This window comes from Cinclus cinclus, chromosome 10, assembly GCF_963662255.1.
Source record: "Cinclus cinclus chromosome 10, bCinCin1.1, whole genome shotgun sequence".
NCBI classification, from domain to species: Eukaryota; Metazoa; Chordata; class Aves; order Passeriformes; family Cinclidae; genus Cinclus; species Cinclus cinclus.
The window spans coordinates 20015817-20032510 of NC_085055.1; the positions used below are offsets into that span (position 1 = coordinate 20015817).

General features: G+C 44.7%; 1 protein-coding gene across 1 annotated transcript in view; it reads right to left on the bottom strand.

The window, feature by feature from the left end:
• Positions 1-12999, bottom strand: part of PPP2R3A (protein phosphatase 2 regulatory subunit B''alpha) — a 36799-nt gene extending 23800 nt beyond the window's left edge. Inside the window, exon 1 of the mRNA XM_062499106.1 lies at positions 11059-12999. Coding sequence (XP_062355090.1) covers positions 11059-12984 — 1926 coding nt within the window. The 5' untranslated portion in view covers positions 12985-12999. The remainder of the gene's footprint in view (positions 1-11058) is intronic.
• Between the last annotated feature and the right edge of the window lie 3695 nt (positions 13000-16694).

Below are 16694 nucleotides of genomic sequence, written 5' to 3' on the forward strand. Positions count from 1 at the left end.
TCACCTGTTCTCCCTCCTGCCCTCCTTGATTGTTCCTCCTCAGACACTGCACATCTTTGTGTCTGCTCCTGAGTGGTGCTGGAGCTCAGAGGGAGCCAGCTCTGAGGCTCAGGGAGTCCCCTGGGGCTCACAAGGGCTGGAGGACGGTGAGCATCAGCCCTGGTCACTCTGTACCACAGTAGGACAATGCAGGTGATCTGAGGTGGGAGGTTGAGCTGGGGAGAGCTGGACACTCATTTTAGGAGCACAGTTCACTGGGTTAAATAAAAGACAACCTTATTCCTGGCTTCCCCTGCCCTCTCCTCTGTGGAGCACCAAAAGCAAAGCCCGGACCAAATAAATGTGTGTGGGGAGGGAGCAGCTGACCCCAGCTCAGGGATCACACAAATCACCACTTCTGCTTTTACCATCTGCTCTCACCCTGCCTGCCCTGCCCAGCCAGGGGCTTCTCCAGCCAGGACCCAGCTCTGCTGAGGAGTTTTCCCTTTCTGGATCCCAGCAGAGGGGAAGTCCCTGCCGGTCTCTCACAGCACCATATTCATACAAACAATGTGAAGCTGGAGTGGAGGTGCCAACTGCAGCCACTTGACTTCTATAATAGGACTTCACATCAGTTTGCTCGAAGGCCACTTCTCACAAACAGGTTTATTGCTCCCTAATCTCTTCAGGATATGCAGGCACTCCCGGCTGCCAGCACTGAGAGGAACCAAGAGAAATTACTCAAACTTAACAAAAAGTTCCACAAACCAAGATGTTCTTTCAAAGGACACTGACTTTTCACTTTAACAATACATCCCCTTCCCTTACAGCACAAGGGAATGATAGAACTGTATTTTTGTTTCCTTGGAAGGTGAAGAGAAGTCCCCAAGTAGAGCACAAAAGCACTGGACCATTTTCCTCTCCTCCTGCATCTTCCACACAGCCTGAGCTGACTGTGCTGGAACATAACTCACTCCCTCTGCCCAGGTCTTCACCTCCCAAAAACCCAAGCAACTCCTTTGCCTCCAGGTACTCCCAGAGCCAGCAATGCTTGGTACCAGCTCACACAAGTCAGGACCACAGAGGATGTATTAATTTCCTGATCCACATCCACCACACAAGCCAGAAGGTCAGACACCTATAGAAGAAATACAGAGAATTCTGCTGGGCTTTGAAGGAGGGAGCCAGTTCAGACACAGGTTCCCAGCTGACCTTCCCAGTAAGTCTGACTCAGTCACTCCTGCTCAGTCCAAGCCAAACTGGGAGCAAGCAATGCTCAGGGATAGCTGCTTTTCACATTCTGCCTCAGGAACAGAAATACCATTTTTGAACTTTGTCTTCTTCCTTCTCATATAAGAAATGAGCTGTTTATCACACTAAGAAAAAACCACACAGCAACTAGTCCTTGAGGATTTTGTTCCTCAGAAGAACCTTACAAATTAATACTCTGGGATGGGTATAACCAGATGCAAACCGCTATGGGATCAAGAAGAAGTTAATTACAACCTTTTGTGAAAAAAATTTAAGAAAGTGGTATGACGGGAAATTCTGTGGAAATTCCTTGGAAATAAACAGTTTCTTATGGCAAAAAATTAGCCCTACATGCTGTTTGCTGAGCAGAACACACTTCTCCAACAGGGATGTGCATATTCAGAGAGGACAACTAAGAAAGGAAACGACAAATACTCTAATAAATCCTTTAGCTTTGTTACAATAATTAACAGATAAACCTTTTCTTTCTCTTTTTTTGCTTAAGAGAAAGGTGAGATTAAAGGCCATTCTTAAATAGCATTCTGTAATTTACCCTAACTAAAATCTGTCCATCCACTATATCACCTTTTGCCAGCCATACAGTTTATTTACGGGCAGACAAAAATAGTGACATCTGAGTTATAAATAAACCAGACAGAACTACAGCCTCATTGTAGCTACACAAACAAAGCACAGACTAAAGCTCTGCCATCCCAGCCTGTCTCCCAGGGATGTGCCAGTCCCAGCAGAAAATTCCATGGAAGGAAGCAGTATCACATCAAATGCTCAAATTCTTCCTACTCCTTCCTCCTGCTCCCACACTCCAACAGGGTCCTAGATAATATATTTACCAGTTTCTTGCTTTATTTCCAAATGGGATATTGTAATCCTCTTTTCTAGGGTACAGTGACTCAGCCTGGGTTCTCGCAGTCCACAATGCTGACTTAATGTCTCCTTTCATTTTTCATAGTTCCTGCCTTCCTGAAGCCTGATGGTACTTGGACACAAGCCATCCTCAAAGCTCATCAGTTCTCCAGCACTGGTTTGTATCTCTCACCCAAGACTTTCTCTTCCTTTCCCTCCCTGAAGCCCTCTCCCACCAATGAATCTTCCTGCTGCCTCTTCCTTACCCATTTCTAAGGACAGCAAGAACAAAAGTTCATCTGCACACGGTTCCAAATACCACAGAGCTATGAGAAAATGCATTTCTGGAGACAATATTTTCTTCTAGGAAACAAACTAACCAGCAGAAACAAAGTCCAATCACAGCAAAACAAAAATGAAAACAAACTCTTCCTAAGTAACTCAATAACCCAAAAGGATTTAGGTGAGAGTAGGCACAGAGCTAATTGTAAGGTTGGATCAAGTTCCTCACTGCCTTACCCAGTTGAGTTTTGCAAACAGAGGCCTCACAAGCCTCTACTGACAAGTGTGCCTTCAGCTCTTGGACATGGCCCTCAGCACCAGTTCAGGCTGGGAACCCACAGCTGAGCAACAGCCCTGCAGAAGAGGGCTGGTACAGGGGGTAGTGTGCATGGGCTGAGCATGAACCTGCAGCGAGGGTCGATTACAAATAAGGCAAATGATGTCCTGGACTGCCTCAGGAGTGAGGCCAGGAAAACACGGGAAGTTGTTATCTCTGACACCAACGAGGCTGCATCTGGGTTCCTGGGACCAGTTTTGGGCCTTCATTTAAAAAAAAAAACTATAGGAAGAGACCAGCCAGAGACGTAAAGGAAGGAAGTCAAAAAGTTGGGATCAGGATCAGGCAGCAGGAGACACTTAGGTCTGGCCCTGGCTAGGTAGGGAAAGGGGAAACCACTGGATGGGCTAAACACAGTCTGCAGCTCTTGAAAGTGCAGTTACAATGACAATGGAACCAAACTGCAGCTTGGGAGCCTTAGGCTGGAGGGAAGTACAGCCTGTGAGAGGTGGCCAAGAGGGGCTGGGCAAAACCCTATCCTTGGGAAAAGCCAGTGCTGATGTGACCCAGTGTTAGCAACAGTATTCCTACAAGTGATCTGATGGATTAGAGACCTCCCTTCCTCCCAGCACTGCTATGGGAGGCTCTCTGATCCTTCCATAAATAGTCCTGCAAAGGATAAGCACAAGAACTGAAATTTCCAGCTCTTGAGATAGAAGTTTACCAACACCCTTCTGTCCCCCACCTTCCTGGCCAACATCTGTGTGTTCCACAAAGCACCGCTCATTCACCTCTCTGCTCCCTATCACCACCTTATCACCTACCAGCACTTTTGTTTTCTTACTGTTTTCTTACCCAAGCCCCACAAGGCACAACATTTAACTACACCTCACTGCTGCCACGTGGGAGAACTCCCATCCCGGCCCTCCACCTCCAGAGGCTCATTGACACTCTGGGAACCGATTTCACCCACTTGGAAAGGCAGCAAACAGACTTGGTTTTATTGCTGGCTGATATTTTACTGTGTTACGAATTAAGCCAGCTCACAGAAAAATGTGAATTAAGCCAGCTCACAGAAAAATGTGTGGGGCCAGGACAAGAGAAGGGTGACACACGGTGAGGGATAGCAAGAAAAGAAGAAAAATACCATCTTTTTTGAATACTGCAAGTGCCCACTGAAGCATTTCACTTGCCTTGAACCGGCAGCCCCAGAGCAGTCATTCCCAAGGCACACAGCAGCAAAAGTGTTCCTGCTTCAGACCAGGCAGAGGGCTCGTGGACCAAAGCCTCGTCCATTTTTCCAGCTGTTCCACCTGGAGGTCTCATCCCTCCCTACCCCGGTTATATGCTTAGTGACCAGACTGACTCTGGAGAGGGAATTTAGCTTTGCTGCGGTTCCTGACAGACTCTCCAAACTGCTCGGCCCCGCCCAAGCCATTACTGCACATTATTACCTCATCCAATTCTCCCCCAGGGAGTGAAAAACACACGTTCCACAGATTAACCTCTGAGATGTACTTTAACATGTCACCGGAACGCATGAAAAAAATGTGCCACAATATGTTTTGGAGCAATTTTAATGCTGTTTCTTAGGAAACAGCTGCACTGCTCCTAAAATTTCAACTTTTTAACTTCCTCACTGGGTCATTCGTTATTTAATGTAGATAAAGCTCAAGATGGGCCGATTTCAGCAAATTGTGACCCCTCTAAATCTGGAGTGACTACACGGCCATTTGGTGTCCTAGCACATCCAATCTTTTGTCAGTTGTTCCAGGAAGCAGTACAGCAGCTGGGATGTACCAAAAACATACAGCTTACATACAATTTCCATTTATTTGGCTACATCTCTGTGGTCTTCAGGGTCTTTTCCAGACTAAATTACTATCTCCTTCAGCCTCAGCCCAGAGAGGGTAGGAAACAGCACAAAGAAGCACCTCGGGATGGTACAAATCATAAAAAGCAAAACCAGGTAAGGCTGGCCTGCACAAATTTGATTTGGCCCGTTTACAGCAGATAGCAGAACATTGTGGCTCTTCCAACATGCAACAACAAACATTCAGAGCAATCACACAAAAAAAATCTCACAGAAAATACTTAAGTCTTACAATACTTCTTCCCATTATTAAATCACTGCACTTGCTGTTAACTTCCCCCCCTTGTTTACAAAGACATTTTAACTCTGCAATCTAAACCCAGAATGTTTATTTTTAAACCTGCTGGTATCTAGCTGCAAATAACTTTCTGCAAATAGACACGCCTAGAGGGGACACAGATTGATTCTCTGATCCAATAAAAAAATACAAAAATAAAAAAAAAAAAAAGAGACAAAGAAATGCCAAGTGTCCAAACCTGGGCCTGCTGGAAGGCCTTGAGCCGCCTCTTGAATCGAGATGGAAGAACAAAGTCACAGCCCTTGGCAAGGAAAGCTAGCTCCCCTCCCAGATCTGGGTCCCTCCGCAGAGAACTCTCCTTGATCATCATCCTGGGCAGCTCCTAAGCAGATGTTGACCTTTCCAGAAGGGGCACGGGCACTCTGTAGGAGACCACGTCAAGACCAGCACGTTGCTTTCTCAGTTTTGATTTTTTACAGGCAAAAAATGACAAATGGCTTCAACATATTATGTCTTCTCTCTCTTCACAAGGACAACATCTATCAGTTTTATCTCACTCCTGAAGCCAGAGCTCCCTATTTTAACCAATACTCAAAGTGTCTTTCAGTACCATCAGGATCTTCTGCCTTCTTGTAATACTTTAATTAAGAAACATGATCTACAAGTGAATCTATTTCCCTGCTGGCTACATGACAGACAATCTGTCCTTGGCTTGTAATAGGCCAGGGGTGACATGAGAAAGGAAGCACCCACCACCACTACCAAGAGCTCTAAAATTAGATGCCCTGCAGAAGTGGCTAAATATACCATCTTCCTCAATAGTTCCCACTTTGTGTGCTCCAGGGCTGAGACCTGAGGGGCACCCCTGGGTGAGTCAGGCTCAGCTAGAGTTAAACCAGGCTCAGCCCTGCCTGTGGGATAGCAGTGGTTTGAGGTCCCTGCTGCTGAGGTGATGAAGCAGAGGAGCAGCATTAGTTCCCACTCTTGACTGAAGGCTGTAATTTTCAAAAAATATCATTTTTTCCTTCTTGCTGGAAAAGGCAAATCATGTAGCGCCTTTAATGCCAAGCAAGCACATAAGAATGATCTTGGATAATAAGCTCAGTCATTCCCAAGCAGCTCTTAAGAAAACAGTTTCCTAAAGACATCAAAATGCATCATTCTTATTATTCACTTTCCCCATAACTCTCTCAGGGCAAAGGCATAGCAATTCTCAGGGGACAGTAGTCTATTCTTCTCTGCACAACTTGGAACAAGCAGACTTCAAACTCTTGCTCTAACTTTGTCTAGGCTTGTTAGAATTGTGTTCTCCCTCTTTTATCATGAGAATGGTGCTGAACAAGGGCCTAAATCCAATTCTTCCCACACAAAAGAGTCCTATGGAGTGCTTCCCCTACTTGACTGTAAAACTGTGAGCCGCTCTGCCAGGATGTTGTCTGAGTTCAGTAACACAGAAAAACACCCAATTTCAAGCTAGTAGGGGCTTGCTCTCATCAAGGTATTGCATTTGAAATGCAGAGATCTCAGTGAGCCTCACAACAGAAAGCTTTTATTGGACATGTGCCTCTGATGTCTTCTCCTGGGTTCCTGTAGAAAGCCCCAAGTTAACATGAAGCCCAAAGGAGTACAAAGCCTAACAGAGTAGCACAAAGTGGATGGGAATGAAAAAATAACCTCCAAAAAGAAAAAGGCAGGCAGGAATGTTTGAAGTGGAACTGCCACCAAATAAAGGATGCACAGCCCCAGATGCAACACATTTGGAACAAATTTGATTTTTCTTACTCTAACAATTTTTTTTATAAACATGAAGGCAATACCTAAAGAGCCCATGAGGCTGCAGTGTACTGGGAGTGCTTCAGATCTCATGCAGCAGCATGTCAGGAGGTGATTTATTGTAAATCATCTGCGGCAAGTGAAGAATTACTTCATGTTCTGCTTACAGCCTGCAGAGGAAATGAAGCCTAAGGAACCTCTCTGACCTCCAGCTGCATCCAGACCAGCCACAGAGACCTTTGACAGACGTATGCATTAAAGAGACACACTAATCTGCAGCCACTAGGTCCTACTTTAAAAAACCAGCACAGCCAAGTACTTTTCATGCTCAAATTAACGAGTCACAAAGGATCTCAGAAGTTTGGGAAGTTTTCACAAATAAACTGAAAAAAGGCAAGTAATCCAGACAAAAGGCTCACTGTGTCTGTATTTCGATGTTTTGGAACAGCAGGTTTCTAGCATGCTACTTCCTATCCTCAAAACACACAAGGTGGGTATAAATAAAGATATAAATATACAGTACTATGAGAAAATGACAGTAAGAGAACCTTGTTTCAACAGCTTCAAAGTCAACTGGACAAAACCCACAGCAGAAAAATCTGGTCCCAACAGCAAGACCAACTGCACAAACCACAAACCCAGAAATCCCTCCTTGCTGTAGTTAACCCAGGTTAAAGGTGGGAGATGCCAGATTGCCTCTGTTAGTTGCCTTTCATTCTGAGATACTTCAGATTCACTTTATACTTGTTTTTATTTCAGTAACTGTTACCAACAGAAAATAAAGCCCGCAGTTATTCACTTCTTGTGTTGAGAAGTAATGAATTATTGATGTTTGAAGGAGTGCAGATTGCGTGTATAGCTTAAATGGCAGATATTATCAATATCCTATCAAAACAATTTTTAACATATGTAAGATGAAAGTTGATTTTCCAGAGAGTTTTATATTATATTTTAGACACATTTCGAGAATATACAATTATTTCAGAACAAAGTTAAAGTTAATGTGACATTATAGAAGCCACTTGTTACAATTAATCACCCACAATTCACAATTAACTACAAGATCCTTGATAAGAATATCATTACATTTGCAAAACAAAGACCAGCACAAAAGTATGAGGGGGCAGAATGACGAAGTTGCAAGGTCAACATTGACATTCTGCAATTCAGAAACAGTTAATTCTGCTCAGAGCCTTCTCAGGGCCCCCTGATTTAAGCACAGAACACAGACATTTTGATACAAAAAAAGCAAAGTGTGTGGCCTTGAGATGGTGTTTCAGGGCACAGGGAGTTATAAACCTTCTGAGAATCCTAGAAACTCCCACCCCATCAGTCATTCAGGAGAGGCAGGATTAGACAAATCCTATCTAGAGCTTATCCAGAGGAAATGTGGAAACAGAACAGCCTCTGGATACTTCACTCAAGACTCCACACCTGAGATACAGCATGGCTATAAAGGTGGTCTTCTCAACCCCACAAACCCTCCGGTCCCAGATCCATGCCCCTGGCCAGAAATGGTTGGATCACTCATCTGACCTCAGTCTGAGTTATTCCAATTACTAAGATGGCAGAAAACAAAAATGTTAATTAGGTTTAACTTATATACAAGCACCATAGTCAGTATGAAGAAGGTTCAGAACCATACAATAGGAAGTAGAGGCAGGGAGGAGAGAGAAATGGGAAGCAGAAATACTTTTTTTGGCTCACTACAACACAAGTAATCCTTTTGAGGAGATACCCAAAGGGAGGGACAAAAACCAAAAGGGTCTCTTTTTATCAAAGCCTGGACCTGACCGCTGTTCCCAAAATTATTAATAAACTTTATTCAACAGCTCTTAAAATACAACACATGAGCGGAACATGCAGTAGAGCCCTGCACCACTCACACGGCTCTGAAAACAGAAGGATCACATTGCTTACAGTTTTTCCAGGGTTCTTTCACTAGAGCAACACTCCAAGCATAGCTGAATTTACTTTGTCAAATCAGCCAACCTTTACAGGTGGCAGACGAAGGACACAGAGAGGTTACGGTCAAAAACATTCCACCACTGACTTCTCCAAGGACTTTGCATACATATGACAATTTACTCAAAAGTAGCAGTCTTTACTTTCCAACACACCCCAACATTCAGCATTTCTGTGGGTCAGCTCAGAGCATCCCAACAGCCCCATCTCCACCTTCCTCATTGCTTACAGGTCCCAGTTTCCCCCAGTTCCCTCAAACCTGCTGGTCCATCCAGGATCCTTACAGCCCTCCTCACTACAGACAAAAATACAGATAAGTACTAGGGGGCTTGCTGACCTCTAAAAGGCAACTGCATTGTTCTCACGGAACTATATTTTTCCAAACCAACATACTAACAAATCAGGCTTAAGACAGACACAGAGAACAGGAAATCCCAAAACAAATAGTTAGGAGGTTTAGAGATAAGCAACGGAAAATGGCATCTCAGAATGGGAAATGTTGGACAGTCTACAAGTATGCAATGCTTCCTGGCCTGCCCAAAAGAAGTGTGATGCCCTTATTATGTGCTCTGAAAAATTGATGGACTTCTTGAGTATTCATTTCCTAGTTTCTAAATATTTGGATTTTGAAGATGGAGAGGTAAGTAATCCTATTGTTCTCTGTGGAGGAGCATAATTTGCTTTATGATAAAGAGGAAGTCTGTTGCTGATATAAGTTAGCACAGATTTAACATGGATAGGCCAGTTTAGCCAGAGAACAGCCTGATCTGATGGACTCTCCCTCTCCTTTTTCATTGCTTAGCAATTGAGGGTTATTAAATCTGTCACAACCTTCACAGATGAAAGGTGTGCTGTGTTTTCATCACTCCCAGAGCTCTGGGGTTCCTGCATGTGTGCCCAGCTATTTGATAACAGCTTTATGAGCCTTAAGAAAATACAACAAATACTATGCAGAATTGAGGCACACATGCAGTCTTGAGTGAGAATCCACATGCAGCTTCAATAACATTCAGAGTGATCCAGGAATATGGATGTATTCCCTAGATACTACACCTAGCAAGGAACATATCTGTGCCACAAATAACAGCAAACCTCAGGGCAAGTGCAGAGCTAGCAGCCCACTGCTGAGGGAACCAGCTGCCTCCACATCCTCTTCCTCCCCAGAAAGCTCTTCTCTCCCATGGTCTTTGGTTCTGGGCATCTGCACAAGGCAAGGGTCGTGTGACTGCATGGAGGAGCAGAGCTCTGGTAGCTGTGGAGCACATGTCCATAGAAGGCAGGCTGGGAGCAAACTAACACACAGCTAGGTGGGATCAGGGGAACACAACCTGCTAAGGCATCACACTCAGAAGCCACTTGGCAGCATAAATGCACCGCATTTTCAAGCATTACATAAAACCTGCCATAAAGCTAGTGTCACAATCAAACACATTTTTCTTTGAACTCCCAAGTGAGAAAATTTTGTAAAATAATGTACAAGGCAAGATTACAAGGGATTACTTTGGAGATTTTGGAGCAGTTTAATTCTATACTCTCTGAGGAAAATATTCTTTCCCTTGCTGGAAATATCAGAATACCATTTTCTGTAAGCAAAGTTGCCCAGAGCAACAACAGAAACTCTTGGAGAGCCTGGTCTAAAAGGATCTCAGCACCATTGTGTAGGGTAACACACAACCCACACACCCTTTTTAAAGAACTGCATCAAATTTTGGGCAAAAGTGGCCAGTTTTGAAAACATGCACATTAAGGTCCAGCTTAAGAAGAAGCTGTGAAAGTTCACTAACAACCTGGGCACTTTTTCAGTACCTATGTGGAAGGGGGATTTTGGAAATTGAAGTCCTCTCTACTGCTACTGCTACTTGGAAGTATGGCAACAAGTTTTCTTGAAATTTAGCAGCTGTTACCAAACAAAAAGCACTGAGTGCTCAACAGACAGCCCCGGCTTCCCTCTAAAGCTGGCTCCAGTCAAGACCCCTTTTCCTGAAAAAGCCTACTCCACATCTGAGATACAAGCAATGCAGACTCCACTTCCATGCACTGGGGACAGGGAAAGCAAAACTAAATCCTCTGAGATTCTGTCCTTTGTGCCATGGAGGATCAGTCTCTTTAGGAACCGGTGATAAGGAGGACGGAAAGGCTGCTCAGAGCTGGCAAAGGGAGAGGTGGAAAAATCCGTTTTCATTGAACTGCTGAGAGGTAGTCCAATACTTGGTCCCAGAAACAAAGTAATTATTTATTTATTAAAGTAATTATTACTACACCCTATTATAAGGGACCTGTTTAAACCACAAGCAAACAGTCTACAGGAGCACCAGCAGGAAAGGATTGAGCTCAATGGTGAAACTCCATGTCAGAACCTATCTTATTTTCTCATGAGTTTGTTTCCTTTTTTTTTTGTATTTAAATAAAGGCTACATTTCTGCCAGGTTGAACACATTATTCCCCACTGCAGCATTCAAAGCACAATGCATCACTTACATGTAATTCCCTCCCAACTCCCTACATTTTCCCATGTTTGTTTTACTCACTATCCCATCAAAAGTTCAGTTCTCTTACCTTTATTACTTCTGGGGCCTGCTGAATTGAAGCTGGAACAGAGTCTCTGGAGGCAGCCCCAACGTGGCTTTTCTGCCCTGCAAGCAGGGACTGTGAAGGAGTTGCTAAAGTTTCCTGGAGAATTTGCATCACTTCCCTCTCCTTGGACAAACTTCCCTTGCCTGTCTGGAATTCCACCAGCTCCTGGGCAAAGTCCTCAATGCTTCCCAGGATACGCAGTAAAAGGGCTTTGTCATCCTCTTCCATTTTATGACCATTGGTCTCCATGATTTTTGACAAAGAAGAAGGAGGATCAGCAGGTTTACTTTTGGGTTCAAGAGCCAGAGGTGGAGGCTGCCTACCCTGCCTGCCAGACACCTGCAGCGAGGCAGGTTCACCCTCCTTCCGAGAGGGTTCCCTCAGAGTACTCTCCATTTTCTGTGAGAAGCACTCCAAGTCCAGCAGCAGTTTGTCTATCTCCTCCTTATCCACCCTACTGCATGTCTGGGCTCCTTTGGGGACAGCAGCTTGGGCACCACACAACACAGGATCTGACACTGGTTTTAAAGGAGCAGTTTTCTCAGGAGCATCTCCTGCCCTGGCCTGCTCTGCTTTAGCATCAGCAGGAAGGTCTGAACCAGCAGCTCGCTGGTGGCTGCACTCCAGCCCCTGCCAGCCCCCCTTCTGCTCTGCCTTCTTCTCTGTCCCTGCTGCTCTGTCCCCATCAGACTCCTCCTCGATGTACAGCGCCTCGGTGGCAGACGTGCAGTCACAGGGGCTCGGGGCTGGTGACTGAGGTAGAGCATCTTTCACAGCTCTCACAGTGCTCTCTGGAGGGACACTGGGCAGGGAGTTGGAGGTGAAGCTCACAGTACCTGTCTGGATGGACTGGGAGGTGCTTGTCACCTCACCCTGACCTGGTGGAACGAGAGGAACTACATTTGAGGATGGCAGCTGAATGATATCTTCATACCTGGGTGGCTGCTCCAGGGGAAAGGGAATCTGCTGCAAGCCGTGGAAACAGTTCATCAGCTCTGCCCAGTCACTTGCTTCCCTCTGCCCTGTCTTCAGCTCAAAGGGCAGCTTTTTCAGGTAGGAAGAAAATCTTGTCATCAGATTCATGTATATCATCTCTGAATTGGCCAGGGGATCACTGCTGTTCCCTCCACCAATTACATCTGCAGACTTCTTCTTGATGCAGTGTTTGATTATATCTGTGCACTTTTTCAGATCTTCTGAGCACTTGAGCAAGATGTCCAGGCACACCTTAATATCCCCACCAGAAGAACCATCTAGCTTGTGTTTTTCTAAAATCTGGGTAATAAAGTTTTCTTCAGGGAAGGAGTGAGGGCAGAAGGGAACCATAGGATTCACGGTGACTTCTGGAGCATCATTGCTCTCCTGCCATTTATCCACAGGTGAGGGACTCTGCAAAAAGCCACATGGAGGGCAGTTCTCATCATTGTTAAAGTGCCCATAAATCAAGTCAAAATCAAAGGATCGTCTGCTGAAAGATTCTGACCGAACCTTCCTTCCTTTTCTGTAAGCCACATGACTGGAAGAGTTTTTGAGCTTTTCAAAGGAGAATTCCTTTATTTTACCACTGGCAAGGTTTATTGCCTCACCAGTAATATCTTTTAAACTGCTGGAAGCTTGCACTGAAGACCCCTTCTTGATTCTTGGATTATTTGGAAGGATTTGGTGATAGTCCTCATTTCCAGCCAAGGCAAGACCATTCTCAGGAACAGGAATTTTATGGTCCAGGTTGGCATCTTGGACACTGAGCTCTGCACAGACACTGTGGTGTGCAACTATGCAGGTGAGTCCCTGTTTGAGGAGCTGGCAGGAGCCTGTGCAGTAGTGCACAGTGTGCTGGGAATGCTGCTCGACCACCACGCTGCTGTAGCAGTTCACTGACGTCACCATCAGCCTGTACGTCGCTGCCATAGCACAGACCACACTGGGAAGGGAGGCTGCAAAACTAACCATGAACTTCACAGGGAAAAGCTCACTTTTCACAGCAATGCCAGATTGGATTAAAACATTCAAATGTCAATTGGAAACATCCAAATTGTGTGAGGAGCTACTGCCTTGGAAGAAGTCTGGAGTGCTTTCAGCAGTACAGTTACAACAACCAGTGCAACTTGCATATGGTTTAACTTAAGGCACCTCAATGCTTATATTCCATGCAGAAATCCTTGCTCAGGAGAGGTTCAGCATGAGCTGTTCCATTTCCAATGGTCCAGACAGCTTCTCCAGCAGACACCATAAAATCCAGCCAGTTCTTAGGCAAAAGTGACAAGTCAACAATTTCTGTTTGACCCTTTTTCTCTCTTTTTGGGTGGGTCGTAAAAGGTAGATAATCTAGTAGCATGTACAAACAAAAAATCTGCAGTGTGCTTGGGAGATTCCTCTCTCACACTGGTGACACAGGTCCCTGCAATAGAAATAAAGGTGACAGTCATTATGAATGCCATGTATTATGCCTTGTCTACTACTGAACATCTGGCACCAGACAGAACAACCAGCACACAGGCCTGCACAGAACAGAGCATGCTGATAGTCTTCTTTCACTCAGATCTACCATATAAGAGCAGTGTTGAGGAGCTGGCCTATATTTATACACAGGCTGTCTGTGTGCTGCCATTTTAACAGCTCTATTTTAGCCACTCATTAATTTTTTTCAGACTTGCTTTTTTCCCTCCCCAGACTGAGCAAAACATTACCTTTAATTCAAATAGAGCAAAACATTTTGATCCTGTTGTGAATTTCTGCCTTTTGTTTTCCAAGGCTCTAAAGATAAGGCAAAGGGCAGTAGAAAAAAAGCACTTTAAGGATTTCCAAGCTCTCTAGATTATAAAAAGCTGCAAAAAGCCTGCAGCTAAGTAGCTGAATGCCTCTAAGAATGCACAGTCTTTAGTAAAGGCCACACTGGCTTCCATTAGCCTTTCACCAAGGTCTCTGGGAACATAGCAATATATTTTAAGGAGGAATAACTGTTTCTCTTACAACCCATAAACAGCAGCATATTTAATACAAGTCCACTGCTGTAGACATGGAGGATAGTAACATTTGTATAAAGGTTAAGCCTATGAAAACCAAGAATTGAGTGTTTTACACTTAGCACATTAGCATTTCCTATTATCATGGTCAGAATTGCACCAGAAAAAAAAAAAACAACTCAAAAGCTGTTTAACTTTGTTATGAAAAAAAAAGCAGATCTCAGGTTTAAGGGTCTTGAATTTTAGACATAGCCTCATCTTTCTTTAATACATGAACAATCAAATGAAAACACCCCAGTGAAATTCTGAGCACCCTCTATTCCTATACAAACAGAAACCTATTTAATAAAACATTATTATATCACACAGCTAAGTCACTCCACAGCAAGGGTTTATCTTGTTTCTTCAAAGGCAAATATCCAGCACTGCAAAAGGCCAGGCCTGCACCTGATGAAAGCACTGCACTCCCCACAGTTCCATCCCACCAACTTAGTTCAAAGTGTGGACAAATACAACTCATACAAGGCAAGTGCCCTAACAGTTTGCTGCTGCTGTAATTACCAACCGGGGAGAGCACCAGTCTAAACGTTCACATTTTAAATATTTTAAAGCTTTTATTTAAAATTCAGAAGCACTGATTCAAGAGTGTTCAATGGAATTTGTGATGTGCCAGGTCTGCTCATTGCAGTTATGTGGAGTGGCACAGGTAAAGAACCTTTCCCACTTTGTTCTTTGGATTATATGAGGCACTGAAAATATTTCATTCAGGACGAAGAGCTAACTGCCATGCTGGGCCCTGTAACAGGCTGCCACCTGCCCATCCCAGCTGCAGGCCAAGCAGCTCCTCAGCTCCTCCTGTCCTGGCCTGCTCATCTCCACACCCACTGGTACTGCCCTACAGCCCCTCTGGCAGGGGAGGGCCCTCCCGAGGGGTGAGCAGAGGTATGAGGTGTGCCCCTTGCCCGGGACAAGCACAGGTACCAGCTGTGCCCCTTCCCCAGGGAACAGCAGTGGTACAAGGTGTGCCCCAGCCACAGCAGTGAGTCAAGGTGCCAGTGGAGAAAGGGTGTGCACAGAACCTTTTTCACACCATGAGGTGCTCACCCCATCACTCACAAACCCAGGGAACCCACTTGACACCCTCCACTCACTCCTCTCAGGCTTCACTATCACATGTGCTAAACCCTCTGCTGAATCAGAGCCAAAGTGCTGTTGGCTCCCCAGTGCCTTCATGGGCTCTGTCAGGAAACTCATGCTAGGCCTCCAAAAAGTCCACTGATCCACGGACTCCCTTCAACACATCAGAGTAAGAGGTCTGCTGCTTTTCCTTTTCTGAGCCTCCAACTGCTTCAGACAAGCCTTCTGGCATTTCCTGAAATGATTGCTATATAATATTTAGAGAGAGGCCTTCAGGACAGCAAGTTTTATGAAGAATTATTATTGCTTCTCAAAAAGCATAGGACTTCTTGCGGGCTCCTTCCTCCCTCTGTGTCACACACAGCAAGGAGAGCCTGGTCTTCCTTTTAGCAGCAAAGAAGAGTTTGGGTTTACACCTAATTTGGGCAATAATTACATTGTGATTAAGTTATTTCTTAATTAGAGTAATAATGTATTACTCACTGTCTCCTCCTCCTCTGTCACTCCACCAAGGGTAGTTTCCTCCCACCACATCACTGACTAAGCCAGTTTCTCTAATTCTTTAAGCAACCTTCAAGCAATGAAGTTTCTGCAGCTATAAGGTTATTCCTTCAAGAAAAAGGTCTTCTAGATTCCCAGCCTAAATGGACTCTTTTTTCTTTTTTTTCCTCCGCAACCTTGTATTGCCAGCCATGCCCAATAACAATTTTAGGCATTCATGCAATGATTGCTGCACTAACTAATCCCTTTCCAGTTTGCCTGTATTCCTCTGGTACTATCACAAACCAACACAATGCAAATACAGATTTGCACAGGATTGCTGCCTCCTGCCTCTGCTGTCAGCACCTTTTACTGCTGCATCAGAGGAGGAAGTAATCAAACAATCAATACAAAACCCCAGTATCCTCTTTCTTGCCGCGCTAACTAATGTCTTCTCAGTAATTATTTACTAATTGCTTTATTATCACTGTCTGCAGAAACATGCTTAGGTTATTCAAGGGCTGGAGCAGCACAAATCCTTACAGATGCAGAGTAGAAATTTCTCTTCTTTCCCACTGCCCTGCCCAAGGTAAGTCATGCTCAGCTTGCAGCTTTGAGTGTGATCCATTGAACATGATCCAGCATGCAAACCTCGTCAGGACAAAGCCTAAGAGAGGAGTATCTCTGTTTTCACATCTGGGAACACAGCCTCAAGCTGAGCTGCAGCTGTGACTCCTGGTGGGTGACTAAAACCTACTATTTATGAGCAGAATGAAAAGACCAAATGGATTAAGAAACTTTCCTACTTGGCTCTTTCCAGGCTGCAACTTTATTCCAGTTTGACTCTAGAGCAGCCCCCAGCTCAGAAACACTGCAGAAAGATTCTGTAATTAGGCCTGCTGCCATGGAACCAGCCCAGCCCGGGGGACACAGGACTGGCTTCACAACACAAACTGTGAATGAATAGTGCTTCTTGTGTGACTGCAGAATAATGCTTTATGTCTGTCCTATCTCTGCAAGATGACACGAATTACTTTC